The sequence below is a fragment of the Saccostrea echinata genome, unplaced genomic scaffold (assembly GCF_033153115.1).
Source record: "Saccostrea echinata isolate AGI-Se365-2 ecotype Australia unplaced genomic scaffold, CSIRO_AGI_Sech_v1 ptg000028l, whole genome shotgun sequence".
Classification (NCBI taxonomy): domain Eukaryota; kingdom Metazoa; phylum Mollusca; class Bivalvia; order Ostreida; family Ostreidae; genus Saccostrea; species Saccostrea echinata.
In genome coordinates this window covers 12,231,982-12,253,211 of record NW_026889777.1, presented here as the reverse complement: position 1 = coordinate 12,253,211, position 21,230 = coordinate 12,231,982, and the positions used below count along the sequence as shown (strand labels likewise).

The following is a 21,230-nucleotide window of genomic DNA, read 5'->3' as shown; positions in this document are numbered from 1 at the left end:
ATACTCGGGTGAAACTGATTACACTGAACGGAGACCAAGTGAACGGCTTAAATAGGGGCGTACAGATAACGAAATATGCAGAGGAATCTCTGTCTTTTACGAGTCGTGTTCAGCTTTAAGGTGCATATTGCCAATTCCCCCGGGTTTATAGTCTCTGCATGAAATTTTTATCACTGCATTTTCAAATTTCTACTGAAAATTGAATGTCTTCATCTTTGCAAGCAAAGGATTTTCAGTTCGCTATGCTCCCCACAAATCTTTGGCAAATTACGTCACTAAACTTGTACCCAATACTTCATTCGTTCTAAACTAGACCCCTGGAACCAATGAAAAGATAGTTCACATGTGAGTTAAGGCTAGGTATAGGCGTTTCTATGCAAATGAGCTAATAAAAACGCATACGAGGTATACTTATTATCCAGAGAAAGTGTTGATTCATTTCCTTATGCATACTTAGTACCCACGATATGTTATAGAAAGTACACATTATGACGTCATATTATGACGTCACTGATCTTACCTACTGGAGGTAATAAAACGCATCAACAAAACAGCTTCGGCGCAAGGAATTACCCTATTTATTTTTACATACAAATTTTATAATGCTTAGAAGAATATTCTATAGGTTAATAAAAGTGCTGCACAAATCCTAGGCATTTTCTCATTTGATCGTAATTTGAGGAAACTTATACCGGACTGTACATTTTTACCCTTATTCAACATAAAACTTTACAAATAGAAATCATACAACTGAGCTGTTGATATTTGTGCAGCAGTACTAGCAAACTTTGAAATATTTTGCTTCTAATTATACCTTGTTTCAGTTAAATAAAACAGAGCATGCCCTTGCGCCGAAGCATTTTTGTTGATATCCATTATAATCTTGTGTAGTAAAGAACAATGACGTCATAATATGACGTCATAATGTGTACTGGCTATCTCAAGTCGTGGGTACCAAAGATGTATTAGACGATGTTTTAGCTTTCTCTATATAATAGATATAGGCCTTATGCATTTTAATTAGATTATTTGCATAGAAATACCTATACCCAGCCTTAACTCACCTGCGTTGTCATTTCGCATTACATCTAGTATATCAATTCAATTTATTTACACCACCATGATAAATCAAATTACAATAATTAGTGTATAAATGTAATAGTATATAGAAGATTTTTAATTTCCAGTTCCTGTACCAACTTATCATATACATCATATAAATCCTCACTTCACCTCTTTACTCGTCTTTTGATAAACCTTTTATTAATTTTTGTAGTTCTGTTACGTGTTTACAATGAATACAGGGATGCAATATGAAAGCTGTTACCTGATTGGTTGGAATCTAGAGTTAAAATTTAGTACACCGAGAAAATGTTAATATTATCCACATTTTAAAGTGGCATGATCTGTCGAGGATTTGATTTTGAGCAAAGCCGCGAGCACCCTTGGCTTGCAGAGATGACCCTTCTTATGCCCCACTCGCTGTTGGCTTTCATAAAGAAAAAAATCGAACATAAAATTAATGCACTTGAGCATGTATAAGTAGTTTAAGCTCAACTGAGCTGATCGCTCAAGTGAGTTTTTCTGATCGAAGTTTGACCATCGTCCGTCTGTCTGTCTGTTTGCTAACTTTTTACATATTCGACGTCTCCTCCAGAATCACTGAGGCAATTTCAACCAATATTGGCATAGAGCATCATTGGGTAAAGATTTTTTTTTGAATAACAGACCATGTCAAGGGGAGATAATTTAATCAGAAATTTAAAAGACTAATTTAGGATTGGGCCATTTGAAAATCTTTTCAAGAACCACTGAATCAGAAAACATACAACTTAAGTGAAAGCTTCCTGATAAAATATATATTTAGATTTCTTCAACACCCCCCCCCCCCCCCCCCCCCCCCGGGTAGGATGGGACCACAGTGGTGATCAGACTTTTACATGGACATATTAAGGGGAAAATCTTTTAAAATCTTCATCTTCAGAATGTATCAACAACATGACGACCATGATTAGTCAAATTAAGAGGGCTGGAGGGGTTGTGGCCATTTTCAGACTATATTGATCTCCTTTAGAAGAAGAGCTCCATATAAAGATATACAAAAATGATCAAATTTTAAAACAAAAAGGTATGAAATTTTTCTTTGCCAAATGATAGTTGACAGCTTAAGATATCATATCTAAAAAAATAAGTTATATCTGATGGTTAATTTGTTGACCCCCCAGCCTCCTTAAAATTCAAACCCGGGTTTATGTTTATGGCCAGAATAAATGGTTAAAGTTTTACATGTGAATGTATAAGAAAAAAATCTTTATAATTCTCAATAACAGCACGTACCTGATTAGTAAGGTGAGCGTTTTGGCCCATTGGCCTTTTGTTTCAATAATTGATTGTAAAGGTACATCTACATACTTCTGTAGGGATAAACTATCAAAATGTTGACAGTATAATTTCATTTCACTGTAACACATTATGAGAGATGGTTATTGAATACATAAATCATAGGTGTTTTAAAATAAATGATGTAGAATACGTATGTTTACTTTTCTGTTGTTTTTCTTTTTGCTTTGTGTGTTTATTTTCAATATAAGTACCTCTCAATCAGCTGGTAACTTTGTTCAGATATTATCAAATATCGAAATAGTTCGTGAATCAATTATTAGAAATTGGTCATATTATCTCATATTCCTCTGTTATATAGTACTTTTGATTGCGTAAAATTACACCTTCATCAAAATTCAATCGAATGTTTTAAATGAGCCGTCAAAAATTAAATAAATAAATATGTTAAACCACTTGGTGAGATGTTGGACCAGTCGGTTAGATGAAATATGAAGATAACGAACAGTATTCAATCTCGAAAGTCCAACGAAACGATACACATTTAGAGCAGAGCAAACACGGACCTCAAAATTTAGAGGTGGGATCGGGTGCCATGGAGGAGTGAGCATCCCCTGCCGACCGGCCACACCAGCCGTGCGCTCCCTGTCATGATCGGGGAAAAACCGGAAAAATCCGTAGACAGTTCAGTGTATAAGTAATGGCCTAAAACTAGATGTACCACTTAATTTGCATTGTTCATACCCCCAGCTTAAATCAGGCGGGATTATCCGACACAAATAAACAAGCTATATCTAATTTCTTTTCAGTGTCTTCCAACAGTTTCGTAAATTGTATAACAAAACATTTATTGACTGGGTATTCTTTACCAACTGTTGCCTTAGCCTAACAACCTCAGGAAAACAGCTTTATTCCCGGATCCGACAACTCACACATTGCCCTCGAAACCAGTCAATAAATGTATATTGTTTAAGGTCTTTAAATTTACAATGAAAGAATTCGAGGTAAGTAATGCAGCTGGATAAAATTAATGACATAATGGTTCTTTAATTATAGATACTCCCGATGGAAGCACAGTTTATTTAAACAGTATGGAATTCCTGGCCCTTCACCCACCCCGTTTTTCGGCGTCGCTCTCAAATATAACCGAAAGGTAAGATTTACTAGGGAGCATTGACCACGAAATGCAAAGATGCATCATTAACTAATTTTAGTGGGAACAACGCAAGGGCGTGAGAAAGGGAAGTTGCGAAGAGAAGGGAGCTAGGTGAAGTATACAGTGAAGGGGCATTGTCCTTGGATTGTTCCTACCTATCGCATTCCAATGTCGCTCTTTGTATCTCTCGCTGTCACCCTCGCCTTTTTAGCTCACCTGAGCTGAAAGCTCAAGTGAGCTTTTCTGATCACCCGTTGTCCGTCGTCCGTCCGTCTGTCCGTCCGTCTGTAAACTTTTCACATTTTCAACTTCTTCTCAAGAAGCACTGGGCCAATTTTAACCAAACTTAGTACAAAGTATCCTTGGGTAAAGGGGAGTGTAAATTGTTAAAATAAAGGGCCAAGTCTCCTTACAAGGGGAGATAATCAAGAAAAGACAAAAATAGGGTGGGGTCATTAAAAAATCTTCTTCTCAAGAACCACTGGGCCAGAAAAGCTGAAACTTCTGTGGAAGCATCCTGGGATAGTGTAAATTCTAAATTGTGAAAATCATGACCCCCGGGGGTAGGGCGGGGCCACAATAGGGAATCCAAGTTTTACATTGAAATATATAAGAAAAATCTTTAAAAATCTTTTTCTCAAGAACCACTGGGCCAGAAAAGCTGAAACTTATATGGAATCATCCTGGGGTAGTTTAGAATCTAAATTATTCAAATCATGACCCCCGGGGGTAGGGCGGGGCCACAATAGGGAATCCAAGTTTTACATTGAAATATATAGGAAAAATCTTAAAAAAATCTTCTTCTCAAGAACCACTGGGCCAGAAATACTGAAACTTATATGGAAGCATCCTGGGGTAGTTTAGATTCTAAATTGCTCAAATCATGACCCCCGGGGATAGGGCGGGCCACAATAGGGAATCCAAGTTTTACATTGAAATATATAAGAAAAATCTTTAAAAATCTTCTCCTCAAGAACCACTGGGCCAGAAAAGCTGAAACTTATATGGAAGCATATTGGGGTAGGGTAGAATCTAAATTGTTCAAATCATAACCCCCGGGGGTAGGGCGGGGCCACAATAGGGAATCCAAGTTTTACATTGAAATATATAGGAAAAATCTTAAAAAATCTTCTTCTCAAGAACCACTGGGCCAGAAATACTGAAACTTATATGGAAGCATCCTGGGGTAGTTTAGATTCTAAATTGCTCAAATCATAACCCCCCGGGTGTAGGGCAGGGCCACAATAGGGAATCCAAGTTTTACATTGAAATATATAGGAAAAATCTTAAAAAATCTTCTTCTCAAGAACCACTGGGCCAGAAATACTGAAACTTATATGGAAGTATCCTGGGGTAGTGTAGATTATAAATTGTTCAAATCATGACCCCCGGGGGTAGGGCGGGGCCACAATAGGTATATTAAAAGGGGGGAAATCTGGTAAAGAACAGCATGGCCAAAGTTACTCAGATGAGCGATGTGGCCCATGGGCCTCTTGTTTCCTTATGTTGTCAACCATTTTGATTTTCAGCCTAAGAGGGAAGGAGTGTGTAAACTGTTTCGAGTATACCTTAGATTAATTTCATATTAGTTGAAATATCGCTCTCTTCAGTTGAATAAATGCACACAAAAAAGTTTTTTTTTTCAATTCCGATTTATTCTTATGAAAAACCTATCCCCATGGGCCACGATTTAAACAAATATGATTCTGCACTCCATTGAGATACTTGCACATTAATATGACTACTATGGCTGGAGGGTTCATTCGAAGAGGTTTTATATTTTTTTTCAGATACATTTCCATGTTCTTGTTTGATCACATAGTATCTGCTCTAATTGAGGATACTTGCATATATAGTAATAAGAATGGATCAGGAGTCCTTTAGATGTTTACCTTTAGTTTCCTATGTAAACTTGTATCCCCTGTTGTAGCCTCATCCTAACCCCCGAAGCATCGATGCAAAAAACTTGAATATGAAGATCATACAATCATGTTAATTTATCATGACCCTATATTCTTTTTAGACTTTTTCCTAAATATCCCCATGTAAATATTTGATTTCTAGTGTGGCCTACTCTGCCCCTCCCCCTTTCGGGGTCTTAGTTTAAACAAACTTGACTATTTTAAATTTGAACAATTTTTTGTACAGAAAAAAGCGAATAGGACGCAGACTGTTTGCCCTCTCCCTATGACTATGCATCATATAAATTTACATGTTAAGGTTTTCAAAAAACCGATGAAATCTGATTAATAATTTAATTCATTTCTTTTAAAACACACCAGAAGAAAAGAATAAAATCTTAATAATGACAGTCAGAAAAGGAGTCGGTTGTGCAAATTCTCTGCACATGATTCGTCTTGCATAATTTCCAAAATTTCTTAAATAAGTGATTTCTCAATTTTATATCTGATAATTTTATCATCATCTTGTATTTTCTCTATGTTGTTTTACACAATGTGAGAATAAATTGAATTGAATTTTTGTAGAAGATTTAAATTAAGACAGTTTTTTGTATGTAAAATTACACTTTTAAATAGTAATGATAAATTCTGCAAATTTAAATTGTCAGTCACGTGCACAGATTCTACAAGGACAAGGTATGGTAACGGCCGAATCTGGCCCCTTATTTGATGTATAAATTAAAACACAGTTAAAATAGGGATAGTTTGTAGTTAAGAACTTAAAATGGTGCTTGTTTTAAAACCAGCACTTATTTTGATTCAAAGCTTACACGGAGGCCACAAGAGGGTGCAGAAGTAGGACATTTTCCCGAATTTCCTCAATTCTGGTGAAATTTCATCAAAGTTTGAGATACTTTTCGCTGCCGTAAACATAGAGCACAAGCTTGCCTATCTGAGATTTTTATTTATAAGATGCATCCGATACTAGTGTATGAAATATATAAATTTGGTAGATAGGCAAGTTTGTGCTCTATGTTTTCTGAAACAAACTGTTCTGTAAAATCGATGAAAATTTGCATAAAAATGAGAAAATTCGGAAATTGACATATTTTCTGACCTTCGTGTGACTTCTGTGTATCCCATAACTTAGAACCAATACTCATTTTGTGGCAGGGGTGACAACAGGTTTTTATTGATAAACTGTTGTATCATTCTAAAAGAAACCCCAAATCAGGGGCCAAAAAGGGATCTAAGCCTATCTTGTCCTTTCTCATTTCTGAGTATGTCTCCATATTGTTGTGCCCGTCTTCCATAAAGTCTTTGTTAAATAAATATTTCCATCGTACAATTTATAAAATATGATATGAGATATTACCATTTTTTTTTAAATCTTAATTTTTAGGGTTTGGCAGTCACAGACCAGGAAATGGTTAAGAAGTACGGTAGTGTAGTCGGGTGAGTATCCTGACCCGAGTAGCATCTCTCTCTCTCTCTCTCTTGTTTTCATTCTAAAGAGGGTACTTTTGACCCCCCCCCCAAAAAAAAAATCGACAATTTTTCATTCATTGCGTCATTTGTTATCTTAAATGCTTTAAACAATTTATTTTGTGGTCAATTATTTACTTGAAAAACCATACATTGTATCGGATATTAGTTTTTGAATTGTTGTTGATTAGCTCGTGATCAAATTTTTTTTTGTGATGTTTCAAAAACGCATATACATGCATGTACATATAACTCTATAAAAATTGAAAAGCTATAAAAAGCAATGCATGATTATGGGTAGACAATCTTCATATCTTTCCTTGAAGCTAATTTTTCTAAACAATTTGAATAGATTATCCATGTAAAAAGCTTATTTCTTTTAGATTATACATGGGACACTTACCCCTGATTCTGGTGTCAAATCCAGACACAATTAAAGAAATAATGATTAAGGACTTCTCGAGAACTCCAAACAGACCAGTAAGTGTGCCGATCTAATATTATAGAATGGGTGTATACTATCTATTCCCACGTTTGGAAAATCAGGTAGAGAAGGGTAAAATTCTATGTGGGGATAGGTGGAATATTTGTGTATACAAATAATTAATTGTATAAACATATAATTACTGTATAAACAGTGATTAATTAACTCCCGTTGCAATGGAGGACAGGTGAATTGACTTTTTGATTGTTAATCTCATTTTAACTAATATTTGAAAGAAAAGCAATTAATTTATATCAGTTACTTATTGGAAAATCACAATGCTTAAGCCCTTATTATGTAGGACAAATTCTATGTATGGAACACAGATTATAGATAAAAGCACTAAATCCATATTAAAATGCACCTTTATTATATATTGCAGTGCATTAAATCATATTTTTTTTCTAACACCTATTTATTTTGTTTTAATTTTTTTTAATTTATTAATTTTACTACCTTGAACTGTACAAAATGCAGGTAAATCAAGGAGGGATGTGATTAACTTTAAGTGTTATAAAAACAAGATGTGTTTGTGAAACACTGATGCCCCCGTATGGCAACTTATAGCAAAGGTTAAGCTTTCTCAAATGCAAATCAAATATGTTGGTACCCAAAATAAAGTCTTGTCTCAAGGAATATACCTGTGAAATATGAAAGTTCTAGCAGCTACCATTGAATAGATATGGAAAAGGTTAAAGTTTTTCAAAAGTATGTCAAACATCAAGGTGAAATATATGGAGATAACGAACAGTATTCAAGTTCAAAAGTACATAAAACAATACAAAATAGGAGCAGAGCAAACACGGACCTCCAAACATCAGAGGTGGAATCAGGTGCCATGGAGGAGTGAGCATCCCCTGCCGACCGGTCACACCCGCCGTGTGCTCCTTGTCATGATCGGGAAATAACGGAAAAATCCGTCGACAATTCAGTGTGTAAATAATGGCTTAACAATTAGTATGAAAAACGTCAGTCAGCATTTGACTCAATGATAAATTGTATTTGCTGACAAGGTCATGGTATCGACCATAGAACTTACGAAATGATGACTTTAAACGAGACAGCTGATATTCTTGTCTCATCAACTTATTTGTCAATAATTTACCTCGTTTTAGAAATTGTACATACCTAGAGCATGCTCTTGCGTCAAAAGGTCAAATGGTCAAAATTAATGGTGCCCAAGGAAAGGCCTTCTCACAAGAAATATACAGGTGAAATATGAAAGCCGAAGCACCAATCGTTCAAAAGTTATGACCAAGGTTAAAGTTTTTCAAAATTAGGTCAAACTTCAAGGTCAAGGTCAATGGATTACAATTGTTGGTATCCAAAGGAAGGTCTTGTCACAAGAATTACATATGTGAAGTATGAAAGCCCTAGCACCCATGGTTCAAAAGTTATGGCCAAGGTTAAAGTTTTCAAAAAGTAGGTCAAACTCCAAGGTCAAATATGGTGGTACCCAAAGAAAGGTCTTGTCACAAGGAATACACATGTGAAATATGAAAGCCATAGCTCCAATCAATCAAAAGTTATGGGCAATGTTAAAGTTTTTGCGGACAAACAGACAGACAGACAGACAGACGGACGGACAGGGCAAAAGCTATATACCCCCGAATCTTCGATACGGGGGCATAAAAATTGACCATGAAAACATCTATTGTCATTTGCAAATGGGAATAGATGGAATTGAGATTTATAAAAAAGAGGGAATAGGTGGAATTGATATCTATAAAAAGTGGAAATAGGTGGAAGGCACCAGCACATGTTCATTGGCAGTCACTAGACATTACGATCTGTGCGATATACAATTTGATTCCACCGTATATGTTTTATATTTAACAGAGTATATTCGGTTTCTTTGTCTATATTTAGATTCATGCTAAAAGGGGGTAACTATTTTTCATGGAAGTGTGTAAAATAAGCATTGTAGTATAGCCACTAACGATATAAAATCCACTAATGATACAGTCTAGCACTTTGGATAACTTTGTTTCCACTAACGAGACAACTGTATCATATATCAACAGCCGTGTTATTAATGATTCAGATACAACATCCACTTATTAAACAAATCTTGAGTGTCAATTAAAGGGGCTTGTACACGAATTTGAAGTCAATAATTTCCCAAATTTTCTTTAGAATAACATGATTTACATGTTTCTTGAGCATTTCAGACCTTAATATTACAAAAGCGCATTTAAAATACATTTCGTATGTGAGATTTTTAAAAGCTACGAATTCTAGGACGCGTTTGATTGCCACACATCCTCGTACTTTCACTAAGTTTAATCTTTTCTTATTATTGAAGAAAAGAAGAAAATTTGCCATGTATGTATGAAAAATAATAAAACTTTAATATAGAAAACTCAGAGTAGAAATGTTAGAAAGAAAAAGAAGCTCAATAACTTTGATAGTTTGTGTTCTGTGAAGTGTGCTGAGTAAGCATATTGAAAACACCCGGTAAAAATGAAAACATTAACAATAACAGATCTCGTCCCCATAAAAATATTGTCATTGAATTTTAAGAATGTGCATATAAGTTCAATTCATTAAAATGAAGTATAAGAGAAGACATTTGAAATTTTATGCAAAAACAGCAATGCAGCTGTGTCAAGGACCCTTCAAGGTTCAACATCACTATGTTCATTAGTATAAATGAAATCATTATGGAATGCATATAATTTCATTATACACCGTAGGGCAAAATTTTAAAAAATGGCATTTCAACTTGAAAATTTTATAACTTTAAAGAATAACAGTTACTTGTTCCAGTGAGAGTAATGTCTCTTATTAGAGGGTCAGTAAGAGTTATCACTCTTATCAGAGGGTCAATGAGAGTTATGTCTCTTATCAGAGGGTCAGTATACCACCTTAAAATATTATTAATAAGTGTTTCAACTCTGTTGTTGTTCAGTTTATCTGAAAGACGTTTCTTTCTAGTACTTATACAAAAACATTGTTAAGTACCTTTCAAGTTCTGACGATATCTTACTTCTATCTAAAAATCCATCTGATCAGAATAATTTTCTCTATCAACAGAAGACGTTTGTTCAAAGAAATGAGATGAAGCACAGTCTGATAAATACGGACAATGACCACTGGCGATTTCTTCGGAATACCCTTCTTCCCACTTTTTCTTCAGGCAAAATGAGAATGGTAAGTTGTCTTTATATATTCATATACTCATTTTTTCCCTGAACTTAAAAGGAAAAATACGTTCATATGATGAGTGGACATGTGAATTGAAAACAATTAATCCCAATTTAATACTAGGTGGGCAAGGAAAGGATATACTTCCTCCCACTATATGAATATAGACTTCCGAAGATATTCTACTATTTTTCATAGACTACATTTATAAAAATTATTTACAATGGATTCTTAAATTTAAACACTCCTCCACTATTTTTAAAGAAGTCTTTTGCTGTTAATTATTTTATTTATGAAAATTTTCATTCAATGGCCCCTTCATGTTTGTTGCAGCATGGTCAACACATCAACCCCCTATTTTATTGTGATAAAAATTACTGAATTGGGAAGGACCCTCGCCCCCAACACAAAAGTGTTTTCTGAGTTTTGATTTATAATCAATTTTCAGCTCTTCAAGACCCCGTCCCCTTTAAAAAAAACAAACTATGCATACTGGTGGCATTTTGAGTCGGGGGGGGGGGGGAGCGTGTGTTTGTGTGTGGGAGGGAAGAAGAATAGAATAGAAGCACCTTCGCAGTTTTAATTTATTATCATTTTTTTGTCTCCTCAAGACCCCCCCCCCCCCCCCTCCTTTTTTTTTTTGAAAAAAAAAATATGCTACATGTCTTGTGGCATTGGGGAGGGCGGATGTGGTAGGAGAATAGAATAGAAGCACGGTCAATCACCTGCGACGTTAACTCCCTTCACTAATGTTAAAAGCATTTGATTAAAATTATGATTACAATATTATTTTATAATCTTATTATCAAAATGCTTCCATGGGAAAAAAGCAGATAAAGATTTCGAATTCCAATTGTAGATGGAACCATTATTTAAAGCAAAGTACGAACAGTTACTGGAGAATCTCAATAATAAAGTCAAAACTGGAAAACCGATAGAGTTCAAAGAGTGAGTACAAAGCAGTAACATAGTAACTAAAATCTCATTACACGCAATAACCTAATATAAACACCAAACTTTTCCAAGAGTTGATAGAATGTAATGATATGAAGACTTAAGAGAGAATGTCACGGATCATTAAAATTAAAATTTTAACCTCCTGTTTTCTTTTATTGGTTGTAAAAAGTGTTCATAGTACACAACTTTTACATATATGAAAATGATGTTTGACCAACAAAACTATTATTTTTTCCCTTGCTATGTGTTGCCATGGAAACTACAGTAAGTAAAGAAAAATGGTTACAATTTTAACATTTTTGGAAGAATATTTCAACTAAAAGAATACTGATATCATCTACAACAGACTTTATGCTAATTATTAAAGATATGTAGTATACAAAAAAGTTTAAAAGCAAATCTAAATACCTAGGCATCTGTTACCATGGCAACACAAATATTGTACAGTTTTACAGTTTGAAAAATTGAAAATTATCTCTCAAGTTTAAACTCATATATATAAAATCTACAACAAACTGAGCATTAAAATGAATTTGATTCTTGCACAATACATGTTGATCTTCAAGAATGACATATAAAATTAAGAAGCATTTTTATTGTTTTTGTGGGAAAAAACAAGTAAATTTTATGTTTTTACTCTTTAAAAATGTTAAAAATACACAGCAAATTTTAAGGAAAACTTTCAATTTCTTCCAAATTGACGATTTTTTAATGTATATTTGCTATTATACTCTTGCATTATCAATAAATAAAGTGCTAATATGAGATAAAAATCCTGTAATGTGCCCATAGCAACCAATTTTACTGCATAGCAACCAAGGCATTTTCAAGAGAACGTGTCAAAAAATAAAGAACATGTATTTAAATATAAAAAATTAGATAAACAAGCTTTATTTCACTTAGAAATAATAAAACATACTTAAATTTCAGCATTAATCATATTCTGTGCATAGCAACCAAATGATGTCCATAGCAACAGAGCTGAACAGACATTTTGTTATTTACGAATTATCAAAAACTATTGGAGACACTCCAATGGACTACCATAGTTATGAGAATTCAAACAAATAATCTAGTAGTGTGCATCCCTAAATGCAATATTTATGCAATTTTGGTCTGATACCTTCATTATCTCCGTCAATCAAAATTATGATTGACCAACAGAACTGTTATCTTTCCCCTTATTATGTGTTACCATGGAAACAACAGTAAGATAAGAAAAAACTGCTTCAATTTTAACAATTTTCTAAATATGTTTTAAATTATTAAAGGTATGTAGTATACAAGAAAATATAAACGCAAATCTAAATACCTAGGATCTGTTGCCATGGCAACACAAACTTGTACAGTTTTACAGTTTAAAAATTTGAAAATTACCTCTCTCGTTTAAACTTATATATATCTGATCTGCAACAAGTTGTGCATTAAATTGAAACTGAATAATTCAAAACACAGGCTGATCTACAAGAATGACATATAAAATTGAGAGGCATTTTTATTATTTTTTTGTGGAAAAAAGATTAAATTTTAAGTTTTTACACCAAATAAAGGTTTAAAACACACATCAATTTTTAAGGGAAAAAACCTTCAATTTCTTTCATGTTGATACTATTTCATGTATATTTGCTAATATACTCTTGCAACATCAATAAATAAAGTGATATAATGTTGAAATAATTATGTATTATGCCCTTAGCAACAAATTTTACTGCATAGTAACAATGTATTTTCAAAACACTGACAAAAAAAATGAAGGAGAATATGTATTTATATACAGAAAACAAGATATTTAAGCTTCATCTCACTTATGAATTATAAAAACATATTCAATTTTCCGCATCAGTTATGTAATCTATGTATAGCAACCAAATGAGGTTCACAGCAACAGAGCTGAACAGACATTTTGTAATCCTTGAATTATCAAAAAATGTTGGTAACACTCCAATGAACTATTTATGAAAATTCAAACAAAAGCATGATCAATTTATTTATGAGAATTCTTTTCTCTCTCTTTTTTTTCAGGTTTAACCTTTACATAATTTGTCTTAAATTCATTATTTCTCTTCTTTTAATTGATTAGTCATTCCTCATTCGATGAAAGCTTCATTCCATTATTTTAATTTTCATCTGTTTCTTGATAAAACAATGCCCATGTCACAGCATTCAAAGAAATCATCTCAAACTGTACTTTTCGGAACATAACCAGAGAGACCCATAATGCTAGTGGCTTCTGTCATCTCACTTGTCTCACTCATGTCTGTGTCTTGACTCCCTGGCAATCACAGTCTCTCATGAAAATCTGACTGCTGTGTAAAAACTTAAAAAAATAAAACAATATTACACAAAGTTGTCCAAACTACATTTCCTTAAATGGAGAAAAATTGACAATCTCAAATGATAGTTTATTCCTTTAATCTGAGTAAAATTAAAATATTACCTTGGGTTCAAACTAGCAATTTATGAATTAAAAGAAAAAAAAATTATAAGAAGAGTTCCATAGGTCACATTGCTCACCTAAGCCACTTGTGCAATGCTATTATTTTTTAGAAGTTCTTGAAAAACATTGCAATCTATATTCCCATGAAACATTCATGTAAAATTTGCTTCCAAATTAGGCAGATTTTAGCACCCCCTCCCCCCTTCAACCCAGCTGTATCTACAAGACTTGGGAATTTTGATTTTCTCATGAAATATATTGCACACCATTTATAATTTTGCTTGTTATTGGCACACTAGGATACAATGAGTTCATTTAAGAAATGAATTCAACTTTTGAGAATTCATAAGGACATGGATTAGGACGCTTCACACAATTTATTTTAAGAAGCGTGATTTGAACAAATTTAAATCTACATACCTGAGGATGCTTCCATATAAATATGACTGACCAAGGCCTTGCTGTTTTAGAGAAGATGATTTTTAAAGATTTTTCCTATATATCCCTATGTAAGACTTTGATTGCCCTTGTTGACCCCATCCTACCCCAAAAAGGTCAAGATTTGAACAGAACTGAATTTACACTATGTAGTGAAAGTTTCACATAAGTTTCAACTTATCTGGCCAAGTGGTTCTGTTTTTTTAAAGATGCCACTAAATTGTCACTAGATTTTCTCCATCTTGAAAGATTGTATGGCCTTTCTATGAATAAACTTGGATTTCCTTTACCAAGGGATGCTATGTAACACTTTTCGTTGAAATTTGCCTAGTGGTTCTGGAGAGGAAGTCAAAAAGTTTACAATTGGACAGACAGACGAACACTGAACAAATGTGACCACTTGAGTTTACAGCTCAGGTGAGCTAAAGGGTGCAAATGAAAAAAATAAACAATAATTATTATACATGATAATATTCTTATATTATTGTAAGAACCATCTGTGCCTAATATAACTGATACTGGTTTCAATAGATAATTTCTTCATTTTCTCTATGAAAGTATAAAAAAAAATTATAATTATAGGTTTGACCTTGAAATTATGCCTATTATTATACTGACTTTTCCCTGAATGTCAGATTGTTATGACACAAATCCATTTCACTTGAAAATTGAGAAATATTGGAGAAAATAAAATACATTCAAGCAACATGTTTTTTTTTAATGGACAGAGGGAATTAAAATTCAGTGATCACTATTGGAAGGTTTTACATGCATGGGCATGTACATTATGATGCAGTATTGTACTTTGGAGACATTGATTGTATGGAGTTTTATAAATCTTAGCAATGTCACACTTCTTCAACCATGAAATTAAATATTTTTTCTCAAACCTTGAAAATTTGACCCCTCAAAATTAAAATAATGTATATTTTACAGTATTTCTTTTTTTCTGTTCAGAGACATAAACAATAAATAAATAAATAATGATTTATATTTCTGTTCTTATTTCATAAGTCTTTCTATCTAACAATAAATGACTGCTAATACCAGTGAATAACTGCAAAAGGCTAAAAAAAAAAAAAATTTCTAGATGCTAGCAGCATGCAATTTTTAAATATTCTGTTGAATCTGTAGAGTGAAGAGTACATGAATCTGCACGTAGAGCTACCCTGTATAATTTACATGAAGTTCTGTACTGCTGCCAGCAAGAGGTTTTCTTGGTTTTGTAGAGTAAAAAAGGAAAGAATATAGAAATACATTTATAATATATTCATGCATAATCTTTTATCTGAAAACAAATCAGTTTGACACTGTCATCTTGCAAAATTAATTAATGTATTGCAATTTGCAATTTCCATGTGTAAATCTGATCTACAGACTTTCATAGTAAAAGTAACAGTAAAATGACCTTTGCTGAGGAAACAAGGATCCATCTTATATTGGTAAGCATAGTAATATATCTGAAGGAATGGAATTGAGAAAGTATCTTTTCATACCCCCCTCCCCATCCCCCCTCCCCAATCCTGAAATTGAAAAGATTTTTTCAGGGTTTTTAAACTTTTTTTTCTTGCATTTCAAAATTTTATGTTTGGCACCTGTTAAAGTTAATGTGAAACACCCCACCTCCAATCCATCCACCGCAAAAAAAAAAAAAATCTTTGATCCGCAACCTGAATTTCAATGTGCGTTTTTTTAAATGTATTTATACAAATTAATGTTTCACTTTAAGAACATTTTAAACTTAAATAAATTTAAATAATGATTAAAAAAATCTGTGATTATATTTATAACATGTACATAGATATATTAGGCATTTTAATAACAAATATATAGAGAGAAAATACATATATGTACCAGTTCGATAGGTGTCGGTCTTGATCATGATTGCCCACTGCATCAGCTGTGCGTGATTATTCATGTTACTAAAATATTTGCATCAAATTAATTTAATTGTTTCTGCATACTTCAGCAAAAAGGAAAATTATTTATAAATTGAAGTAATGTGTGTGGCGATTTTTTGGATAATAAACAAAGGAAACTAATTCAATTGTATTTTACATACATTTAGTTACCAGTTTACTGCAAACAGATGAATGGAGAAAATTCGGATAAGAAAGAAAGTGAATTTAGAAATAAATATTTTTTTTTAAATTGTATTACCTTATTTGTCATAAGGCTTTTGTTGTTGACAAGATTCCAAGCTTAGAAATCTTTTTCTCTCTTGAAACAACATGAATTTTCCTTGAGTCAGTGCTCCAGAACATCCAAAGGTTGCCGACATTTTTTGTTTCTGTCACAGAAGAGCTTCCAAGGGAGGTAATTCATGACAATAAAAGATGGGAAAAGTACCCATCAGTATGATAAAAAATCCTTTCAATTTAAGTCCACTTAAGAATGCTTCTCAATTTTAATTTTGATATAAACAGTAATAATGTTCACCTTTTTGAGAATAGCATGAGATATTTATTTTCTTGTTGTAGATTTGAGAATTCAGTCACCGAAAAAGGGTCAAAAATAGGCTAAGTGCATGTAGAAAAACTTATAGAAATTTGAAAGTTTTTGTTCACATGCAGACAAAATATAAAAATACTAGTTTTTTAAAAATAGTGTTAATCGGTTTTATTAATATTTATTGATTTTTTTATTTGTTGTACTATGCATAAGTACTGAAAATAGACTGAATCTGAATTTTTCTAAAGCGTGTATGTTACTTACTTTGATATATGGTTACCATGGAAACGATTTGGCTGATCAAAAAATTGTAAAATTGTAAAATTTTACCACAAATGATAAAACTTTTAAAGAAGTTTATTAACGCAAAAATCCTGAAATTTTTAAAATTTATAGTTTCCATCAATTACACTAAGTAAACTTGATGATTCATGACATTCTCTCTTAAGTGTATATACGTCAATATAAATATAGCAACATACATTTGATCGAGGTTTATTTTCTGAAGGGTATTCGGTGCCTACACACTAGATGTTATAGCCTCGACTGGATTTGGTGTCGACATCGATTCGCAGAAAAATCCCGAGAGTGATTTTGTCAGACATGCCAAAACATTCTTCAATGTTACATTCAGTCCACTGTTGTTATTAATTTGTAAGTAAGATATATTATTAGTTCAATACAAGGGCATTATTCAATAAAAGCGAATAACCATATTTTTAGATAGAAAAAACTCATGAAACATTTGTAGAAATGATTATTTACATCAAATTGTCTGGATTTCTCCAAATGTATTTGAATACTATAATTTTATTTTTAGTGATGTTTCCAAAATTTGATGCTGTCTTGGACTGGTTTGGGAAGTCCCCTTTGAATCAAATTGAACCTATGGCTTTCTTCAGAAATGTTACCAACCAAGCCATTGGTCTCCGAGAAGATGACAACGAGGTACACGTAACATTTAATACACTCATTTTTTCTTAAACTAGACTGATTGTTTATTTTATTGTTAAAGTTTAACACCCCTCTATCCTCTCAAGTAATATTTTGCTTTAATGTTAATGATTTACTAAAAAAAACAACTCTGAATAATAATTGAAATGCAAACTATTTCAGCAAACCATGCGTTGCAACATTTGACGGATATCGCTTTTAACTTGACAGCTTAAGAAGAACAATAGTCTTTAATCCCATTGAGAGTTATCTCTCTTTGTCAGGGGGTCAGTGAACCTTAAGGATGCAAAACATGTGTAATAACTCCTATATAGTATATCAGAATATAAAAATACTGTCTTTATCTTGGTAGAAACGCAAAGACCTGCTGCAGATGATGTTAAATGCGCACCATGATATTGACGTCAACGATAATGAAGTAAAACAGAATTACGAAGACGCTGAAAAATGGAAGACAAGAGGTAAGCAATAGAACCAGTCCATTTAGCTGCAGAGCTGTTACTCTCTGGGACAGAAAATTCGGACAAATATTCCTTAGAAAGATTCAATATTGTTAAAATTAACCTCCTCCCCTATGGTAAGCTATCTCTGGTATGTCTTTCCAAATTTTCTCTCCAGTTCAGTTACAACTGTGCAGTTACAGTCCATTGAAATAAAACTTTAGTCAATGATGCTTATTCTATTCAAGAGATATACATGTAAATGAAAAGAACAATTAATCTTTAGGATTAATACTTTGATAACAGAGTAAGAGGATGTTTTTGAACACCAAAGAAGAACAAGAAAGTTTATTAGATAAAACATATAGCCGGAAACGTGCATGGTCAGATTAACCATGGGTTTTCGACGATGTAGATAAAATTGAGGGGTGAAAAGTTGTTGCGATCGATAAAACCAATTTATCAATTTCCAGGATTATCGATGGAGGAAGTTCTGGGAAATTCGATTCTGTTCATGTTGGTCGGGTATGACACCACCTCTAATGCTCTCACTTTTGCCTCGTATAATCTCGCCACAAATCCGGAATGTCAAGAAAAACTGATTGACGAGATCGACACCGTTCTTGGGAAGGTTAGCTGACTATGTTTCTTTACATTAATTAAAAACAAATATTTATGTTTATTAATACCATATCTACAAAGCTTAATGCTCTACATGATTTCATAAATATAAGTATCAATCGATCTTATCATCATTTATATTTCATGTAAATGGAAAAACCGTAGAAATTTATTAGTTTTCAAAGTCAGGGTGGGGATGGGATGGAGTGCAGCCAGAAAAAGTTAAAAACTACGACAAGGAAAAAAATAATATTGCACAAACTCGACAAACTATAATTAAGGAGAAAATCTATGGGAGGGGGATTATGTTTTCAACAAAAAGTGGGGGTCATGGAAATTAATAGCAAAAGTATTCTAGGGAAGAAGTCCCAACTATCCCCTCCCCCGATACTAGGTGCCTGTAATGTCAGTTAAATTCTGGATGATATAAAATAATTTTTGGAATTAAAGTTTAACATCAATAAAAACCTAAAGTCACTTTAAATTTTGAAATCAAAGGAAGCTGTTTTCCATCATGTCCAAGTGATTTTAACTTTAAAAAAGAGGCTCATGAGCCACATTGATCATCTGAACACTTCGTCTACGATAAAATCTTAACTGTTTCAACCTGGGAAGGGGGATGATTTGAACAAAGTTGCATCTGCACTACCTCAGGATGCACTTGTATTAATATCACTCATCATGGCTTTGCTGTTCTTTTATTCCTCTATATTCCAGTGTATAACTTTGACCCCCTATTGTGGCCTCCTAACCCCCCTCCCCCCTCCAGGTCATGATTTGAACAAACTTGAATCTATACTACCTAATGTTTGCTTTTATATTAATATGACTAATCAAAGCTTTGGTGTTCTTGAGATGATGATTTTTCAAGATTTTTCCTATAAATTTCTAATACTATATAAAACTTTGATTACCCTGCCCTACCCCTGGGGGTCATGAATTAAACAATCTTGAATCTTCACTACCCGAAGATGCTTTGATCCACATTAATATGACCAATTATGGCTTTGCTGTTCTTGAGAAGAAGATTTTTTTTTTTTTTAAATTCCCATATATTCCTGAGTATAACTTTTATTGCACATTGTGGCCACACCCCACAGGCACTTGAGGTTTTAAATCTTTCTCTTTATTGATAAAAATATCCCATTACTATAATAATAACAACAGTATTGGGATATTTTTATCAATAAAGAGAAAGATTTAAAACGTCAAGTGCCTGTGCCACACCCTACCCCATGGGATCATGATTTAAATAAACTTGAATCTACACATGTCAGAAAGCTTTCACATAAGTTTCATCTTTTCTCAAGTGATTCTTAAGAAGAAAATTTCAAATGACCTCACACAAGTTTCATTATTTCTTAATTATCTCCCCCTTGGAAGAGGGTGTGACCCTTCATTTGAACAAACTTGAGTCCCCTGTACCCAAGAATACTCTGGTTGAAACTGGATATTGTAAAAAATTTACAACAACGACAAACGACAGATTACGGACAAATTTTGATCAGAAAAGCTCACTCTAGCCTTCGGCTCAGACATACAAACATCCTCACAGTATTATATGGATATAAAATGGTATATATAACTACTATGACATTTACTTGAATATTTTTCTTTTTATGCCCCCGTATCGAAGATTCGGGGGTATATAGTTTTTGCCCTGTCCGTCCGTCTATCTCTTTGCCTGTTTGTCCGCAAAAACTTTAACCCTTCCCATAACTTTTGATTGGTTGGAGCTATGGATTTCATATTTCACATGTGTATTTTTTGTGGCAAGACCTTTCTTTGGGTACCACCATATTTGACCTTTTGACCTTGGAGTTTGACCCAGGTTTGCAAAATTTTACCCAACATTAACCTTGGCCATAACTTTTGAACAATTGGGGCTAGGGCTTTCATACTTCACATGTGTAATCCTTGTGACCAGACGTTCCTTCGTATACAAACATCTTGGACCTTTTGACCTTGACCTAGGAGTCTGACCTACTTTGAAAAACTTGAACCTTGGTCATAACTTTTGAACGATTGGTGCTTCAGCTTTCATATTTCACCTGTGTATTTCTTGGGAGAAGGCCTTTCCTTGGGCACCATTAATTTTGACCATTTGAGCTTGACCTTGATGTTTGACATACTTTTGAAAAAAAACTTTAACCTTTTCCATATCTATTCAATGGTTGCTGCTAGGGCTTTCATATTTCACGGATATATTCCTTGAGACAAAACCTTACTTTGGGTAACAACATATTTGATTTGCATTTGAGAAAGTTTAACCTTTGCTTTAATTGCCATACGGGGGCATCAGTGTTTCACAAACACATCTTGTTTTAATATTAATTATTGGTTTTGTTTATGTCCAATTACTTGGCCTGTATTATGTCATTACAATAACATTATTTTAACATCATGTAATTATTTACCT

General features: G+C 33.3%; 1 protein-coding gene across 1 annotated transcript in view; it reads left to right on the top strand.

Annotated features, from left to right (window-relative positions):
- The window catches only part of LOC133194128 (cytochrome P450 3A11-like), a 29,529-nt gene that overhangs the window by 2,450 nt on the left and 5,849 nt on the right, over window positions 1-21,230 (top strand). The window contains exons 2-10 of the mRNA XM_061330103.1: window positions 3,397-3,493; window positions 6,800-6,852; window positions 7,266-7,362; window positions 10,403-10,519; window positions 11,373-11,461; window positions 17,305-17,450; window positions 17,617-17,744; window positions 18,103-18,211; window positions 18,664-18,821. Of these exons, the coding sequence (XP_061186087.1) occupies window positions 3,397-3,493; window positions 6,800-6,852; window positions 7,266-7,362; window positions 10,403-10,519; window positions 11,373-11,461; window positions 17,305-17,450; window positions 17,617-17,744; window positions 18,103-18,211; window positions 18,664-18,821 (994 nt within the window). The remainder of the gene's footprint in view (window positions 1-3,396; window positions 3,494-6,799; window positions 6,853-7,265; window positions 7,363-10,402; window positions 10,520-11,372; window positions 11,462-17,304; window positions 17,451-17,616; window positions 17,745-18,102; window positions 18,212-18,663; window positions 18,822-21,230) is intronic.